The sequence below is a fragment of the Cervus elaphus genome, chromosome 23 (genome assembly GCF_910594005.1).
Source record: "Cervus elaphus chromosome 23, mCerEla1.1, whole genome shotgun sequence".
In the NCBI taxonomy this organism is placed as follows: Eukaryota; Metazoa; Chordata; class Mammalia; order Artiodactyla; family Cervidae; genus Cervus; species Cervus elaphus.
This window is the reverse complement of record NC_057837.1, coordinates 22,364,260-22,380,517: the sequence shown is the minus strand read 5'-3', so window position 1 is coordinate 22,380,517 and position 16,258 is coordinate 22,364,260. Positions and strand designations below refer to the sequence as shown.

Below are 16,258 nucleotides of genomic sequence, written 5' to 3'. Positions count from 1 at the left end.
CAGTACCTAGGCAGAAAACAAAACAAACAGCATAAATATTTCCAAACTTAAGGCTGTCCTGAGGCTTACCAAGGAAATGCCTGATTTTGCAGATGGATTGTTTTCAAAATATACCAGCATTATGGTTGTTATTATATCAAATGTGATTATTTTTCTCAGCTTCTAGTTGGGACACTGGCAGGAAGAAGGGATAGCTGCATTTTATGTAGCCCTGGTAAGGCAGAATGGGGAGATAAGGGGGGCTTGAAGCACCCCAGTGAGCTATTCAGGGAAGTCCAGAAGGCTGCAAAGCCAGCCAAGTCTTGCCAGGTGGCTGCAGAAAGTCAGCCCCAGTCCTTATGATCCTGGAGCTGGAGCACATCCATCCAGGCAGTGTTATGAACCAGATCCAGGTGGCTGGGCCAAGTCCCCGAGGCTATCCCTGGGACCAGAAGGTATAACCAGAGGGAAGCATGGATTTAAATTCCAGGGCATAAGACAAAAGCTCATCATATCTGAGAAGAAGGAGCTGAAAATGACTTTTTAATAAATGCTGGAAGGACACTGTCTCATACTGAACCGCCTATAATAAAACTTAAGAAGTGCCTGATTTTCGTTTCTGTCTGTGCCCTGTGGAGCACATGTAACTTCAAAGGCAACTCTGCAGGGTGCAGGGAGAAAAGATCATGGTTTTACTTCTAATTTTGGCACAAATCCTCCAAACTATTTTTGATGGCTAGGAAACAAAACTTACAGTCCATCTAGATTCACTTGCATTTAGCAGGCCCACCTTTGTTTTCCTGCAGCGACAGTTTTCATTTCTTTAATGTGTGCATTCTCCCTACTTTGAGGCTTTATTCTGTAGGAAAAAGACTAAGGTGACCCTAGATGATTTCAAGTGAAGCCTGGGACAGCCTGATTCATCAGTTGCCCTGCCCCTGTGCCCTTCCCCACATTTTTTCTTCCCACCATAATAAATGTCTTCAGAATTCAAAACAGTGGTATGGATAAACAACAAAGTCGTACTGTATAACACAGGGAACTACATTCAGTATCCTGTGATAAACCATAATGGGAAAGAATATAAAAAGTCTGTATGTGTATAACTGAGTCTCTTTCCCATACAGCAGAGATTGGCACAACATTGAAAATAAACTATACTTTAATAAAAATTAAAAAAAAAATTTAAAACTAGTTTATAAGACTGTTTAAAAAAGAAACACCCTTTTAATACAAGTCTTAGGTTGTTGTGTAAAGGAGCTTCTGATTTCATTCCAAACTGATGGGGCCACCTTGTTGATGAGTGAGTATAGCTTCGACCTAACATATGTGCACGATGTGTGAGTTTGTGTGAGTTTGTGTGTGTTTTAAGTGTCTAGAGACCCAGAGATTCCATTAATTCTAGACATGAGAGGCATCAAGGTTGTTTTCAATGACTCTGTCTCTCCCTTACCAGCAAAAGATGGTTTGTTCAGGCATATTTTGGGGGTGAGTTTCCTTTGTGGCCTTTCCTTTGTGGCCCCCAGCTATTCCTCCACACTGAGGCATCCATGCAGACTGATTCAGGCTCTGCTGTTTTTATTCCTTTTGGCCTATTTATTTCTGATCAGTTTTTATTACTCTTTTCCAAACTCTATTCCCTATTTTGTTTGAAACTTTGGATCATGATGTAGTTGAGCAGTGGTTCTGCTTGACCTAAAGAGTGATCCTAATGAACCTGAAGTGGCTATTTTTATTGCCATGAAGGTATCATGACTTCTCAAGAAGAAACTGCCTCTCTGTGGCGCTGGTCTGATTACTCCAGGTCTGCAAATGAAGGGCAAGATATTATTAGCTCCCATAGCTTTGGTATTAGACTTATTTTTATCCCTATTAGTAACTCATAACTCCCTGGTCTTCCCTTTTTTACACATTGTTAGTGATGTTCAGTTCAGTTCAGTCACTCAGTCATGTCCGACTCTTTATGACCCTATGGCTGCAGCACGCCAGGCCTCCTTGTCCATCACCATCTCCTGGAGCTTACTCAAACTCATGTCCATTGAGTTGGTGATACCACCCAACCATCTCATCCTCTGTCATCCCCTTCTCCTCCTGCCCTCAATCTTTCCCAGCATCAGGGTCTTTTCCAGTGACTCAGTTCTTCATATCAGGTGGTCAAAGTATTGGAGTTTCAGCTTCAGCATCAGTCCTTCCAATGAATATTCAGGACTGATCTCCTTTAGAATGGACTGGTTGGATCTCCTTGCAGTCAAAGGGACTCTCAAGAGTCTTCTCCAACACCACAGTTCAAAAGCACCAGTTCTTCAGTGCTCAGCTTTCTTTATAGTCCAACTCTCACATCCATACATGACTACTGGAAAAACCATAATTTTGACTAGACGGACTTTTGTCAGCAAAGTAATGTCTTTGCTTTTTAATATGCTGGCTAGGTTGGTCATAACTTTTCTTCCAAGGAGTAAGTGTCTTTTAATTTCATGGCTGCAGTCACCATCTGCAGTGATTTTGGAGCCCCCCAAAATAAAGTCTCTCACTGTTTGCATTGTTAGTGATGTTACCTTAAATTATGAAGAACAGTAGAGCAGTAATAGGTATATAAATATGCTAAAAGATTTACCCCCATCCTCCTTCATCTTCCATTAGGATAGAATCTTCCCTGAGGAGTTAGGTTGTGAGTAGAATGAGTATATGTTGGTTTAGCAAGCAATATCAGAGAAGGCAATGGCACCCCACTCCAGTACTCTTGCCTGGAAAATCCCATGGATGGAGGAACCTGGTAGGCTGCAGTCCATGGGGTTGCTAAGAGTGGGACACGACTGAGCGACTTCACTTTCACTTTTCACTTTCATGCATTGGAAAAGGAAATGGCAACCCACTCCAGTGTTCTTGCCTGGAGAATCCCAGAGACAGAGGAGCCTGGTGGACTGCCGTCTATGGGGTCGCACAGAGTCGGACTCGACTGAAACGGCTTAGCAGCAGCAGCAGCAAGCAATATTATGATCTAAAAGCTTTATCAAAGGTCCAAGTATAGAAAGTGTTTTGTGAAATTCTGTGGATATGAAGAAATATTTGCATATATTGTCTGCCTTCTGTAAGAAAGTTGCATAAAATGGTGCCAGTGAGCGCGTGTGCATGTGTGTACGTGCACACACACACACACATATACACACACAGGTACAGACACATAAGTGTGGGACTTTCCCTTAAAGAATTTATTGGTATATTCCTGTAAAGAAAAAAAAAAGCTTAACTGAAACACTTGTTGAATAACATAAGGAAACTTAAACCTAAATGTTTAGTTGATGGAGGCTGGCTATATATAAAATTATCAGAATTCACAGAAGAGAGATAGTAGTGTATATGAATTGCAGATACCACATGGAAGGGAAGAAGAATTTGAATTATTTGTACAGTGGGGGAAGGGAGAAATTTAGGCAAATGATGAGGATTTATGGGCCACAGGGAAGGCCAGGATAACTTGGACTGTGGCTTTATGGACATAAAAAATTTAGTGAACTTTTTACCAGTAGTTTCAGTGTATGAATAAAGTTGATGATGGAGAACTTTACAAATATGAAGTTTTATCTACAAAGAAAGTAGCATTATATTCAAAGAATGTTACTACCTGTTAAAGTAGCTTAGACTGTTTCCTGAAGTCAAAAGAAAGCTATCAGTTATAAACATTTGTATTAGCAACTACAGTGGAGTACCCTAAAATGATTCAAGACACAAGTTTATCTTTGACCTTGCAGAAGATGGTTACAGTACTGTAAGATCTACAAGAGAGAGGACCTTGTCTGATTTAGTGTTCTGTCTCCCAAGAGCTGCATCTTAGCCTAGTACCTCGCACACAGCGAATTTTTAGTAGTTTTCATTGAATGAGTGAAGTAGTATAAAGACATCCTTTGGTGTTGGCCTCAAAGAGGCATTATAAATGGTACTCCAGCATACTCTTAGAAGGTGGACTTTCCTGTCCAGGAAGTATGTGTTGGTCACGTCCCACTACTACTAGTTTTTTCATAAATAATTTGGGGTGGTTGTTAGAACCAGCCGAAATTATTTTATTGAGCATCTTCTATGACTCCAGTAACAGCAGATACGTGAGACTTGATTCTTAACATTACAGAAGTTATGGATGAGAATATTCATTGGGGAGATTCATGCCAATGTATGGCAAAAACCACCACAATATTGTAAAGTAATTAGACTCCAATTAAAATAAATTAATTTAAAGATTAGAAAATCAAAAGATAATATATTAGGCAGAAATATTGGAGGGGAGAATAAGAGGATATCTTCACTGCTGTTCTTTTCTTCTTTTCTCTTTTCCTTAGGAAATTGATCTGTGTCACATTTTTCACTGATGTTGCTACTGATGACTCAATTTGAGTGACTCAATTTGATATCTGTTCTGGATTTCATACCTGGACACTGAGCATTTTTCCATTATCTCCAACCTCTTACTTCTAAACCTAACTAGATTAAGTTCCTTTTCCTATTTCCATTATTCAGTTTAGTCACTCAGTCATGTCCGACTCTTTGCGACCTCATGGACTGCAGCACGCCAGGCCTCCCTGTCCATCACCAGCTCCCAGAGCTTCCTCAAACTCATGTCCATTGAGTTGCTGATGCCACCCAACCATCTCATCCTCTGCCATCCCCTTCTCCTCCCTTCTTCAACCCAGCATCAGGGTCTTTTCAAATGAGTCAGTTCTTTGCATCAGATGGCCAAAGTATTGGAGTTTCAGCTTTAGCATCAGTCCTTCCAATGAATATTCAGGATTTATTTCCTTTAGGATGGACTGGTTGGATCTCCTTGCAGTCCAGGGGACTCTCAAGAGTCTTCTCCAACACCACAGTTCAAAGCATCATTCTTTGGTGCTCAGCTTTCTTTATAGTCCAACTCTCACATCCATACATAGCTTTGACTAGATGGACCTTTGTTGGTAAAGTAATGTCTCTGCTTTTTAATATGATGTCTAGGTTGGTCATAGCTTTTTTTCCAAGGAGTAAGTGTCTTTTAATTTCATGGCTGCAGTCACCATCTGCAGTGATTTTGGAGCCCCCAAAAATAAAGTCTGTCACTGTTTTCAGTGTTTCCCCATCTATTTGCCATGAGGTGATGGGACTAGATGCCATGATCTTAGTTTTCTGAATGTTGAGTTTTTTTTTTTTTTTTTTTTACACTTGACAGGATGATTTGTTATAGCACAACTTATATATTTCAAATGGACAAAAAAATTAGTATCATTTACAGTATCTTAAGATAAACTGCCTTTGAATGGGAGCTTTCTTTCCAGTACTTTGAGGTCTACAAGACGAATCTAGAAAATTTACTACTGTGGAAAATGAAGACTGCTTAAATCGAATCGGGGGCAGGGGAGGGCCTGTGGTTTTTCTTTTTGATTAATTGCTGTAACACTGTCCTTCAGGTGGCTGAGGGAGTTTCATATTTTCTTTAGACATCATTAGGCGCCGAAGCTCTTGCAGGACAACTTTGATGCTATACGAATTCTGCCATTTTGCTAGCACTGATATGGCTCTTGGGTCCACCACTCCGTTAGAACTATTAACTCCATTCATATTAATTTTTGTTACAAATCTTACAAAGGGGGGTGCTTCTGGGTATTTAGGTCCACATTCTATTTTAAGGCTGTATATTCGGTTTTCATAAATTGTTCTTGGAGGCCCAATTACCATCCCTGTCCATCTGGTAAGTGTCATGTCTTCGTCATCTTCTAGACCCCAGCTAACTGTGCCATCTCCTACTCCTTTCTGGCCTTCTTCGAGTTCTTCCAACAGTCGGAAATTGCGAGGGACTTTTACTCCCGAGCCCGTGGTGGCTGCCATCTTGCGTCGCTGTCGCTCCTGAATGTTGAGTTTTAAGCCAACTTTTTCACTCTCCTCTTTCACTTTCATCAAGAGGCTCTTTAGTTCTCCTTCACTTTCTGCCATAAGGGTGGTGTCATCTGCATATCTGAGGTTATTGATATTTCTCCTGGCAATCTTGATTCCAGCTTGTGCTTCATCCAGCCCAGCATTTTTCATGATGTACTCTGCATATAAGTTAAATAAGCAGGGTGACAATATATAGCCTTGACATACTGCTTTCCCTATTTGAAACCAGTCTGTTGTTCCATGTCCAGTTCTAACTGTTGCTTCCTGACCTGCATACAGATTTCTCAAGAGGCAGGTCAGGTGGTGTGACATTCCCATCTCTTTAAGAATTTTCTGTAATAGCACTGTTCTAATCACACAGGCTCAAAGTCATTACTTATTTCTGTGTATACATGTTTCCTTTTGTTTATCAGTTGCCATTGCCACTCTATTCTGGACTGTGATTAGATCAAGAGAATAGAAGGGATTTTTAACCAAGTGAGCCCGTATATGCAGAGCAAGTGTGGTGGACAGAAGGAAATAAACTGATGCCCTTGGAACTCTGATGGAAGACATAGATGGAGAGTTTTGACTTAATGGTACTGTGAAAGGTCTGTTTCAGGGAAAGAGATACAGAGGTAGAAATCGCTACATTCTTTGGCCTGAAACTTATGTTACTTGTTATCTTGCTTAATATTGGTATATCAAATTTGGTAATAAGAGTTTGTTTTAAATGTTTTGGAAAATCTTAGTATTGAAAGGGAGTCTATTTTTAAATTTGCATTTTTCTACTGCTGTGTTTTTCTGGCATACTGGTAGCTTTACATGGGAAACACATGGGTTCTTACCTCCATAGTCTCCTGACTGTCTTATGTGTAGCTGATGACTGGTGGAATGAACTGTCGTGTGTCCTGGGCTGTCTCTTGCTGGTGGTATTTAAACAAAGATGGCATTGCTGTTTCAGGTACTGAAGACATGCTCCTGGCATTGGGCAAGGGATTGGACTAGGTCTCTATGACCCCTTTTAAGATTAAGATTTTATCCTTTTATAATGATTCATAACAATTATTCAGTTATTTATCTCTGTTATATATTGGTAATAAGTATACATTGATTTTGGCTTTCTTATTGCACCTTGGAAAGTATAAACACTCGCAAATGACAGCCAAGGGTGGCACCACTGGCAGAGTGCTCGTGATTACACTGTGAATACTGAATTAAACTAAAATATTCTTTTGACTTTGTTGACATGAAACTCGGTGGTAGGTGTTGAACCTTGGAAGCACCAGCTTTAGCATTTTTGTGGCATTAAAGTGGTCTGAGGGGATTCCCAGGTGGTGCAGTGGTAAAGAATCCACCTGCCATTGCAGGAGACCGAGAGATGTGGGTTCAGGCCCTGGGTTGGGAAGATCCCCTGGAGAAGGAAATGACAACCCACTCCAGTATTCTTGCCTGGGAAATCCCATGGCAGAGGAGCCTGGTAGGCTATAGTTCATAGGGTCGCAAAGGAGTCACACATAACTGAGCGACTAAGCATGCACACACACACACACACACACACACACACACACACACACACACACACACACACACACACACACACACACACACACACACACACACACACACACACACGTCAAGACAATTAGCCTGCCCAAGTTTATAACCTTATATTAAAGGCTCAGAGTATCTCTCATAGGAGAGTAGAAAGGGGTAGAAAGAAATACCTTTCCCTTCTTTGAACGAAAATCATGCAAGACAGGGGATGAAAGGGTTTGATTTGGAGGTGCTTGATCTATACTATTAAAAAAGAAGTTTCAGAGCCAAGCACACTTTAGGAATGATCTCCTGTGTTTCTCAGCCGTGTCCAGTTTTCTGTCTGATACTTTCATGGTTTCTCCCCCTGCTTCAGGGAGGAAGCTCGAGGTTATTGTATGAAGCTTGAAACATGTAGTTCCTTTAGATCCTTTGCCAGTATTCCATCATCATCTCGAAACATGGTAAACATCCACAATGGGAGAATGCCTTTGAACCTGATCTACCGAAGAGAGAGTATCTCCATAGCGTCCCACGCAGAGTTGTGTGTATCCACACTGGCCCCAGACCTCACTCAGGCACCTGCCTTTCCCCAGGAGTGTTTGGTCTCTGCAGCAGGACCTTCATTCTTGTCCTCACCCTCTCATAGAGGTGCTCCTTGGTGGTTTTACAAAGTGTTTTCAAAGGTTGCCTACTAATAAATGTAGAAGGAATGATGGAAGAGAAAATCCTCATTTTATAGTCTTGGTAATTAATAAGTGATTCAGGCAAGAATGATCACTGGACGATAAAGTCAGCAAGTGAAAGATTGTTGATGAACAGACTATTCTCAAAGGGTTGCCCTTTGGACTATTTGATTACAGAGGGAGAAAGGATGGAGCATACTCCATGCTCAGTGTGTGATCAAATTTAAGCAGCCTAACATCACCGGAAGAGGAACAAATTGCTGTCATGTACCCACTGATTTGATAGCCATGTCTGTCATTAGGTAGCATTCTTGCCTCAGATGTTTAACCTGCATCTAATCATGAGGAAACAATCCAAAAGTGAAGGCTTGTTTTCCTAAGAAATGCCAGTTGTTAAGGACCAAAAAAGCAGGGGAAGCTATTTTTTGATTAAGGAGGCTAAAAGAGATATGGCATCTAAATGCAGTGTAGATCAGGGAAACAGCTATTAAGAACATTGATTGGGTCATTTGGGGAAATTTGAAAATGGATTACATATTTGAAATAACATTGTATCAGTGTTACATTTCCTGAGTGCAGTAATTTTGTGTGTGTAAGAGAACATCTTTGTTCTTAGGAGATTCATATAAAGTATTTGCTATTGTCATGATAAAAATATATATGATAATTTTTATTATATAATTTACATAATAGCTCAAATATAATGCTTTATTTTAATGTATTATACATATTTGCTTTATGTATTATACACATTTTATATATTATACATATTTGTATGCATGTGTAAAGCAAATATGGCAAAATGTTGACAATTGGTGAGTCTAGATAGAAGGCATATTCACTGCATTATTTTTGAAATCATTCTGAGATTTGAAATTTTTCAAACTAAAAAGTTGGGGAAAGAAGAATTTTTATTTTAGGGATGAGGTAATGGAGAAAAATGTTGAGCTGTTAAACTCATGTTCTGAGAAAATGACATTTTATTACTGTTGAACAAAGCAAAGTTAGGTGATACAGTCTATTGAAAATAAGTATTTGCAAACATAAACTGTTGAGTGAACTTGACTCAGCCTGGAATTAAGTATATTTAGTGTGGATAAAGGCTTATAGTTGGACGTCTTAGTCTTTCTCTTTTGTTTTCACAATATTGACTTTCTCTGGTGAGTGCTTAGCTCACAGGATTATTGTAAGAATTAATGAGATAATGTATGTGAAAGTGCTTTGTAAGCTGTGAAAATAATGTCTCCAAGTTTCTTTGTGTTTGGGGTATTATAACTTGTGCTAAATTAGAACACACAATGTTGTATCATTATAGAGAATATGCATTCGCAGGAAGACAGATTGGGTCAGTGACTTTATTAAGACTCATTCCACAACATATGTAATTTAGAAAAGTGAAGCTGCCCCCATGTAGATGAGATTAGCACAGTGCTACCTTATGGCTTGTCTAGAAACACTGTCTAAATACGTATAACAAATAATAACTTTTTCAATAATGAGACAGGACTTCACTTACTTTTTATGCTCATTTAACCAGTTGCACTTATGGAAAGATCTTTCCCCAGAGATTAGAAAAGAGCAAACAAGAGCTTTCACAGAAGTTAATAGAACATTAGAGATAAACTCACAGTGCTATTATCTTGTGATAATTTCAATTTAGGTTTTTAAGTATGCTTTCAGAATTTTATTGTTATACTAAATATAAAACTGAGTCAATGTACATGGAGTACTTGGAATGAATGTGGAAAAGGAACATTTTGCTCCTTCAGAGGAAGACAGGCCAGGATGTCTCGAAAATGGTGATATTTTGACCCTGACTGAAAGAAAACTGTGTAGAAAGAAAGATGACAAGAAAGGAAGTGGGGGGAACAAATATAATCCAGTAGCTTGAGATGTTCTTGTCAGTTATTGAACTTGGCAAGATTCTTCAGCTAGTGTAGACAGTTCAGGTGTAGCATGTGGTAGGTACAGGTTTCATTGATAATTAGCTAGAGTGACACTAGGTTGCTGTGCTTGTTGTTTGGCATATGAGGTGATTATGATGATGAATATTTTAAATGACAACAATCACTGAGTAATTACTGTGTGCTTGGAGCCATGTTAAATGCTTTATTTGTGTTTTCTCGCTTAAATCTCATAACATCTCTATAAGATAGGTATATACTTTTAATATTTTTATTTTACAGATAAGCAAAGTGGACTCAGGGATGTTAAATAACTTGTGTAAGGTCACAGAGAGAGCAAAGTTGCTACTTGATCCCAGGTTGTCTGATTCCAAACCCTGTTTCATAACCACCATCCTATACTTAACTAACTCTCTAAAGTTGATATTGGAGAGACAGATTAAGGAGATGTGGAGACTTTTTAGAGATAAGACATGTTTTCAGTGATGATAGATTAAAAGGGACTGGAATAACTTTCAAAACTTAACAAACTAAAAATAACTAGGAAAAATATATCATATAGCAATTTTTAGACATTAGACAGGTAGCACAAAACAGTCATCTTTCAGAGAAGGGAAGCAAGATTGCTGTAGCCTCCTGTCTGGATTATATATTTTCAAGCATATAACAGAGTCCAGCTATTACCTTCAGTTGAGAAAACACAGGTCAGAGTTAGAAGAGGCTGTGACTGCTAGAATTCACAGGCTAAGGTCCTGGATGAGAGAAACTATAAAAAGTCAGCTCCAGAGATCTGCAGTTTTCAGTGAATAGAAAACTGCTTAAGGCCAGGGAAGGATGTGGAGAGAATCAGATAGACTCATTTCTGGAGCTCAATAGTTTATATTTCACCACCCAGAGTGTAAAGGGGCTTCCCTTGTGGCTTAGCGGTAAAGATTCTGTCTGCAGTGCAGGAGACACGGGTTTGACCACTGGGTCAGGAAGATCCCCTGGAGAAGGAAATGTCAACCCACCCCAGTATTCTTGCCTGGAAAATTCCACTGACAGAGGAGCCTGGAGGGCTACAGTCCATGGGATCGCGAGGGTCAGACACAGCTTAGCGACTAAACTACCAGAGTGTGAAGACCTCCTAACATCCAGGGTATCGACTGGAAGTTCTCAGAAGACCGTTGCCTTGGCTGTGTGGCAAAATTAGCCCTTAGACTGGCCTTGCTTAACAAAGCTTAAAAGCAAGCCATGGAAGGATTAAGTTGTTTCCAAGTAAATTTATTGCATCCAGCACAAAGCCCCAAAGTATTTAAAGGAATATAAAACAACTCCAAAATGTAGAATTCACATTGTCTGGCAACCAATCAGAAGTTACCAGCTTTCAAAGGAGCTTGAAAAACTGACCCATAATGAGGAGACAAGCAATCTATAGAAAAAGGTCCAGAAATTGCACCCAGGAGCAGCAAAATGTATTCTTTTCAAGTGCACATACCAAGATAGACCATATTTTGGCCATAAAACAAATCTCAATCAATATAAAAGTATTTAAGTCATATAAAATATGTTTCAGATCACAGTGGGGTTAAAGTAGAAATCAATAACAGAAAGAGAGATCTGCAAGGAGATCAAACCAGTCCATCCTACAGGAAATCAACCCTGAATATTCATTGGAAGGACTGATGCTGAAGCTCCAATACTTTGGCCACCTGATGGGAAGACCTGACTCACTGGAAAAGACCCTGATGCTGGGAAAGATTGTGGGCAAAAGGAGAAGGGGCGGCAGAAGATGAGATGGTTAGATAGCATCACTGACTCAATGGACATGAATCTGAGCAAACTCTGGGAGATAGTGAAGGACAGGGGAGCCTGGCATGTTGCAGTTCATGGGGTCTCAAAGAGTCAGACATGACTTAGTGACTGAACAACAACAGAAAGATATCTGGAAAATCTCCAAATGTTTGGAAACTATGTAACATGCTTCCAAAAAACTACTGATTAAGATGAGATCACAAATGAAATTAGAAAATATTTTTAATTGAATGAAAATTAAAACAATGTGTTACAATTTGTGAGTAAAAAATAAAGCAGTGCTTAAAGGGAAATTTATAGCAGTAAATGCATATATTAGGTAAGTAGAAAGTTTCAGAATCAATGACCTGAGGTTAAACCATAACAAACTAGAAAAAACGAGCAAATTAAAGCCATAGCAAGCAGAAGGAAAGAAATAAAATATAATAAAATATGAGTAGAAATAAATGAAATATAAAATTAAAAAATAGTGAAAAACAGCGAAAGTAAAAACTTACTTTCTGAAAAGAAAATTGATGAATCTCTAACTAGAGTGATTAAGAAAAAAAAGAGTAGGCACAAATAATCAATACTAGGAATGATAGATACAGCATTACCACCGATTCTACAGATTTAAAAGGAGACTAAGAGAATATTATGAACAGGTCTATGTCCATAAATTTGGCAACTTTTAGATGAAATGGAAACATTTCTTAAAGGCTTATATACTACAAAAACTCAAAAAGAGGCAAATTGAATAACCATATTTCTATTAAAAAGATATATTTTTATTTAAAAATGTTCCCACAAAGAAAGCTCCAGACCCAGTTGCTTTCACTGGTGAATTCCAGCAAACAATTGAGGGGGAAAAAAATCAATTCTACACAAACTTTTTCCGAGAATAGTAGAGACCATGAGGCCAGCATTACCCTAACTCTAAAACTAGATAGAGAAATTATAAGAAATGAAAATTATAGATTAATTGGTGCTTGTGGTAAAAATCTCACCTGCTAATGTAGGAGACATAAGAGACATGGGCTCAGTCCCTGGGTTGGGTAGATCCCCTAGGGGAGGTCATGGCAACCCACTGCAGTATTCTTGCCTGAAGAATCCCAAGGACAGAGGAGCCCGGCGGGCTTCAGCCCATAGTGTCACGTAGAGTCGGTCACAACTGAAGTGACTTAGCAAGCACACACACATCCTTCATAAACATGATGTAAAAGTTCTTAACAAACTTATCAAATTCAAGAATATCTGAAAAAGATAATACTTTATGTCCAGATAGGGTTTATCCCAGTATTTGTGGATTGTTTCTAAGTTAAAATATTGTAAATGTTATTCATACCACCAGAATAAAAAAATAAAACCATATGTATATCTTAATAGATGTAGAAAAAGCATTCAACCACTTCAACATCCCTTCCTGATAAGAACTCAGCAATCTAGGAATAGAGGGGAGCTCCATCTTGATATAGGGCATCTATGAGGTTCCCTGAAGGAGGAAATGGCAGCCCACTCCAGTTTTCTTGCCTGGAAAATTCCATGGACAGAGGAGCCTGGTGAGCTACAGTCCAGGGGGTCACAAAGAGTCAGACATGACTGAGCTACTGAGCATGCACACACACACACACATGACATATGTAAAGCTAATGTCTTTTTTGATGATGAAAGGCTGAAAGTTTTCCCCTGAGATGAGAAGCAAGGCAAATATATCTTTTTTTCACAACTTCTATTTAACATAGCACTGGAAGTTCTTGTCAAGGCAATAAAGCAAGATACAAAAATAAAAAGCACGTAGGTTTAAAAAGAATGGTCAACTGCCTTTATTTACAGACAATATGGCTATCTATGTAGGTAATCCAAAGGAATCTAAAAAAAGAAAAGCTACTAGAGCTAATAAGGAAGTTTGATAAGATTGAATGATATTTTAAGATCAACATAAAAAAATTATTTGTGTTTCTCTATAACGGTAATGAGCAATTGGAATAATGCCATTTACAATAACAGAAAAAATGTGAAGTACTTTGGGATAAATTTAACAAAGATGCGTAAAAATAAGACCTCTACACTGAAACCTAGAAAATGTTGCTGAGAAAAATTCATTCAGGCTTAATAAATGGGTAGATATACCACGCTCATGGATTGGAAGACTCAATATTATTTTGTTAGTTCTCCCCAAATTGATCTGTATATTCAATATTTTCTCAGTTGAAATCCCAGTAGGCTTTTTATTTTGTAGAATTAGGCCTGCTGATTTAAGAACATAACTTAAAAAAAGAACTAAATTGGGACACATACGACCTGATATCAAGACTTATTATAAAACTATAGTGATCAAGATAGTGTGGTAGTAGCATAAAGGTAGGAGATATATAGAGCAATGGAGAGCAATAATTTTCCATAAAGACAGCAAATTAGTTCAGCTGGGTAAGGAAAGATCTTTCAACAAAGGGTACTGGGACAACTGTATAGCCATATACATAAAAAAATAAAAAGTACCATTAACCTTACCTCACACTACATACAAAAATTAACTTCAAGTGGATTGTAAGCTTAAATGTAAGAGTTAAGACATTTCTAGAAGAAAGTGTAGAAAAAAATTTTAGTGACCCTGAGTTAGGCACATATTTAAAAAATATGACACCCAAAGCAAAAACTGTAGGAAAAAAAAGATAAATTTTACTTCATGAAAATTAAAACTTTTTCCTCTAGAGATACTAAATGAGAAACTTAGAAAGATAGAGACTGGGAGAAAATATTTACAAAGTATGTATCACACAAGGGACTTGTATCCACAATATGTAAAGAACTCTTAGAATTTAATAGTAAGAAGTAAAAAACCTCAAGTAAATATGGATAGAAGAGTTGGAGAAGCATCTTTTTTTAAAACATGATTAGTTATTAGGTAGATATAAAATAAAAACACAGTGAGATACCACTGCACTCATGTTGAAATGGCTAACATTAAAAAGATTGACCATATTGAGTTAAAAAGGATGTGGAGAAACTGGAACTTTCAAATGTTCCTGGTGGGTATATAAAATGTTAAGTATTTTATAAAATAATTTAATAGTTTCCTCAAAAGTTCGATACTATACATACCCCATAGCCATTTCACTCTAAGATAAGTTACCCAAGAGAAGTAAAACATATGTGTACAACATATGTGTATGAAGACTTGTTATCAAATATTCATACACTTGTATCTTTTATTTCCAATAGCCCCAAACTGGAAACATCCAAATGTCCATCAGCAGGTGAATGGATAAATTTTGATACATATATACAATTTGATACTATTTATCTATGAAAAGGAACGAAATATCAATACACTCAGTAACATGTGCTACGCTAAGTTGCTTCAGTTGTGTCAGACTCTCTGCAGCCCTGTGGACTGTGGATCTTAATTATACTGAATGAAAGGAATCGGGCAGTAACATGGACATGCTGAATGATTCATTTAAAATAAAATTCTGGAAAATGCAAACTGATCTGTAGCCACAGAAAGCATCTGCTGGTTCCCTAAGTTTGGGTTAGTGGGGAAGGAAGAGAAGATAGATTACAAAGGGATATGAGGAAATTGTTATGATGGAAATGTTCATTATCTTGATTGTGATGGTGGTTTTGTGGCATACATATGTCAAAACCCATTACACTGTACACTTAAAATATGTGCATTATATTGTGTGCCAGTTATACCTCATTAAAGCTGTGAAAAGAACCCAACTTAAACCACTGGTGAGACGCTGAGGTGGCATCTTAACAATTGTGGTAGAAGCCTAGACATTTAGAGCAGATGAGAACTTAGAGGTGATCTCTGTCATCACTGAGAAGTAAATGATTTGTTCAGGATACTCACACATCTTTCAGTTACACTTATTTAAATGCTGCATCTCACGACACTCCCCCAAGGATGTTAGTTCCAGGAAGATTGGCATGTCCTGTCCATCTTTGTGGCTTCTATCTATTTTGTACACGGGGTGCTTAGTAAATATACGCTGGTTAGTTGAAAGCATGATGTTTCCTAAGCTGAATTATAGATGAGAACTGCTTCGCTTTCTTGGTATAGTGGAAAGATGCACTCAGGTAAGTGGTAGATCTTATTACAATTTCCACTTATTAAACTTTTGGGAGTTTCCTTTGGGCACCAAGTTGTTTTATTGTTGTGCTTTGGTCTAGGAAACCCTCTGAGGTAGAAAACATCCTCCATGTTACACAGGATCTGCAAGTGACAGAGAAGCCAAATAATAGCAGCTTAGACAAGAGGAAAGTGTATTTCTCGGTCACCTAAGTCTATGAAGCCATCAGAGACCCAGGCTCATTCTTGTTTGTCCACCATCCCTTTGTCTTTCCCTTATTCAGATGTTTCATGGTGACTCACCATGTCTGCTTTCCCTCCAACAAGAAGGCATGGGGGTGATGGGAAATGGAAACAATGAAAAAAAGTTTCACCTGTCACTTCTGTGAGGATTGTTTTGGCTAGAGGTGCCCCTCGGCCACACCTGC

At 38.4% G+C, this 16,258-nt stretch overlaps 2 protein-coding genes across 3 annotated transcripts in view; one reads left to right on the top strand and one right to left on the bottom strand.

Annotated features, from left to right (window-relative positions):
* Positions 1 to 16,258, top strand: part of NEBL (nebulette) — a 366,199-nt gene that overhangs the window by 48,705 nt on the left and 301,236 nt on the right. The window lies entirely within an intron of this gene.
* Positions 5,180 to 5,839, bottom strand: LOC122681192 (ubiquitin-conjugating enzyme E2 variant 1). The gene has a single exon (XM_043882950.1). It carries the CDS (start codon positions 5,824 to 5,826, stop codon positions 5,383 to 5,385), a length of 444 nt encoding a protein of 147 aa, XP_043738885.1. The 5' UTR covers positions 5,827 to 5,839; the 3' UTR covers positions 5,180 to 5,382.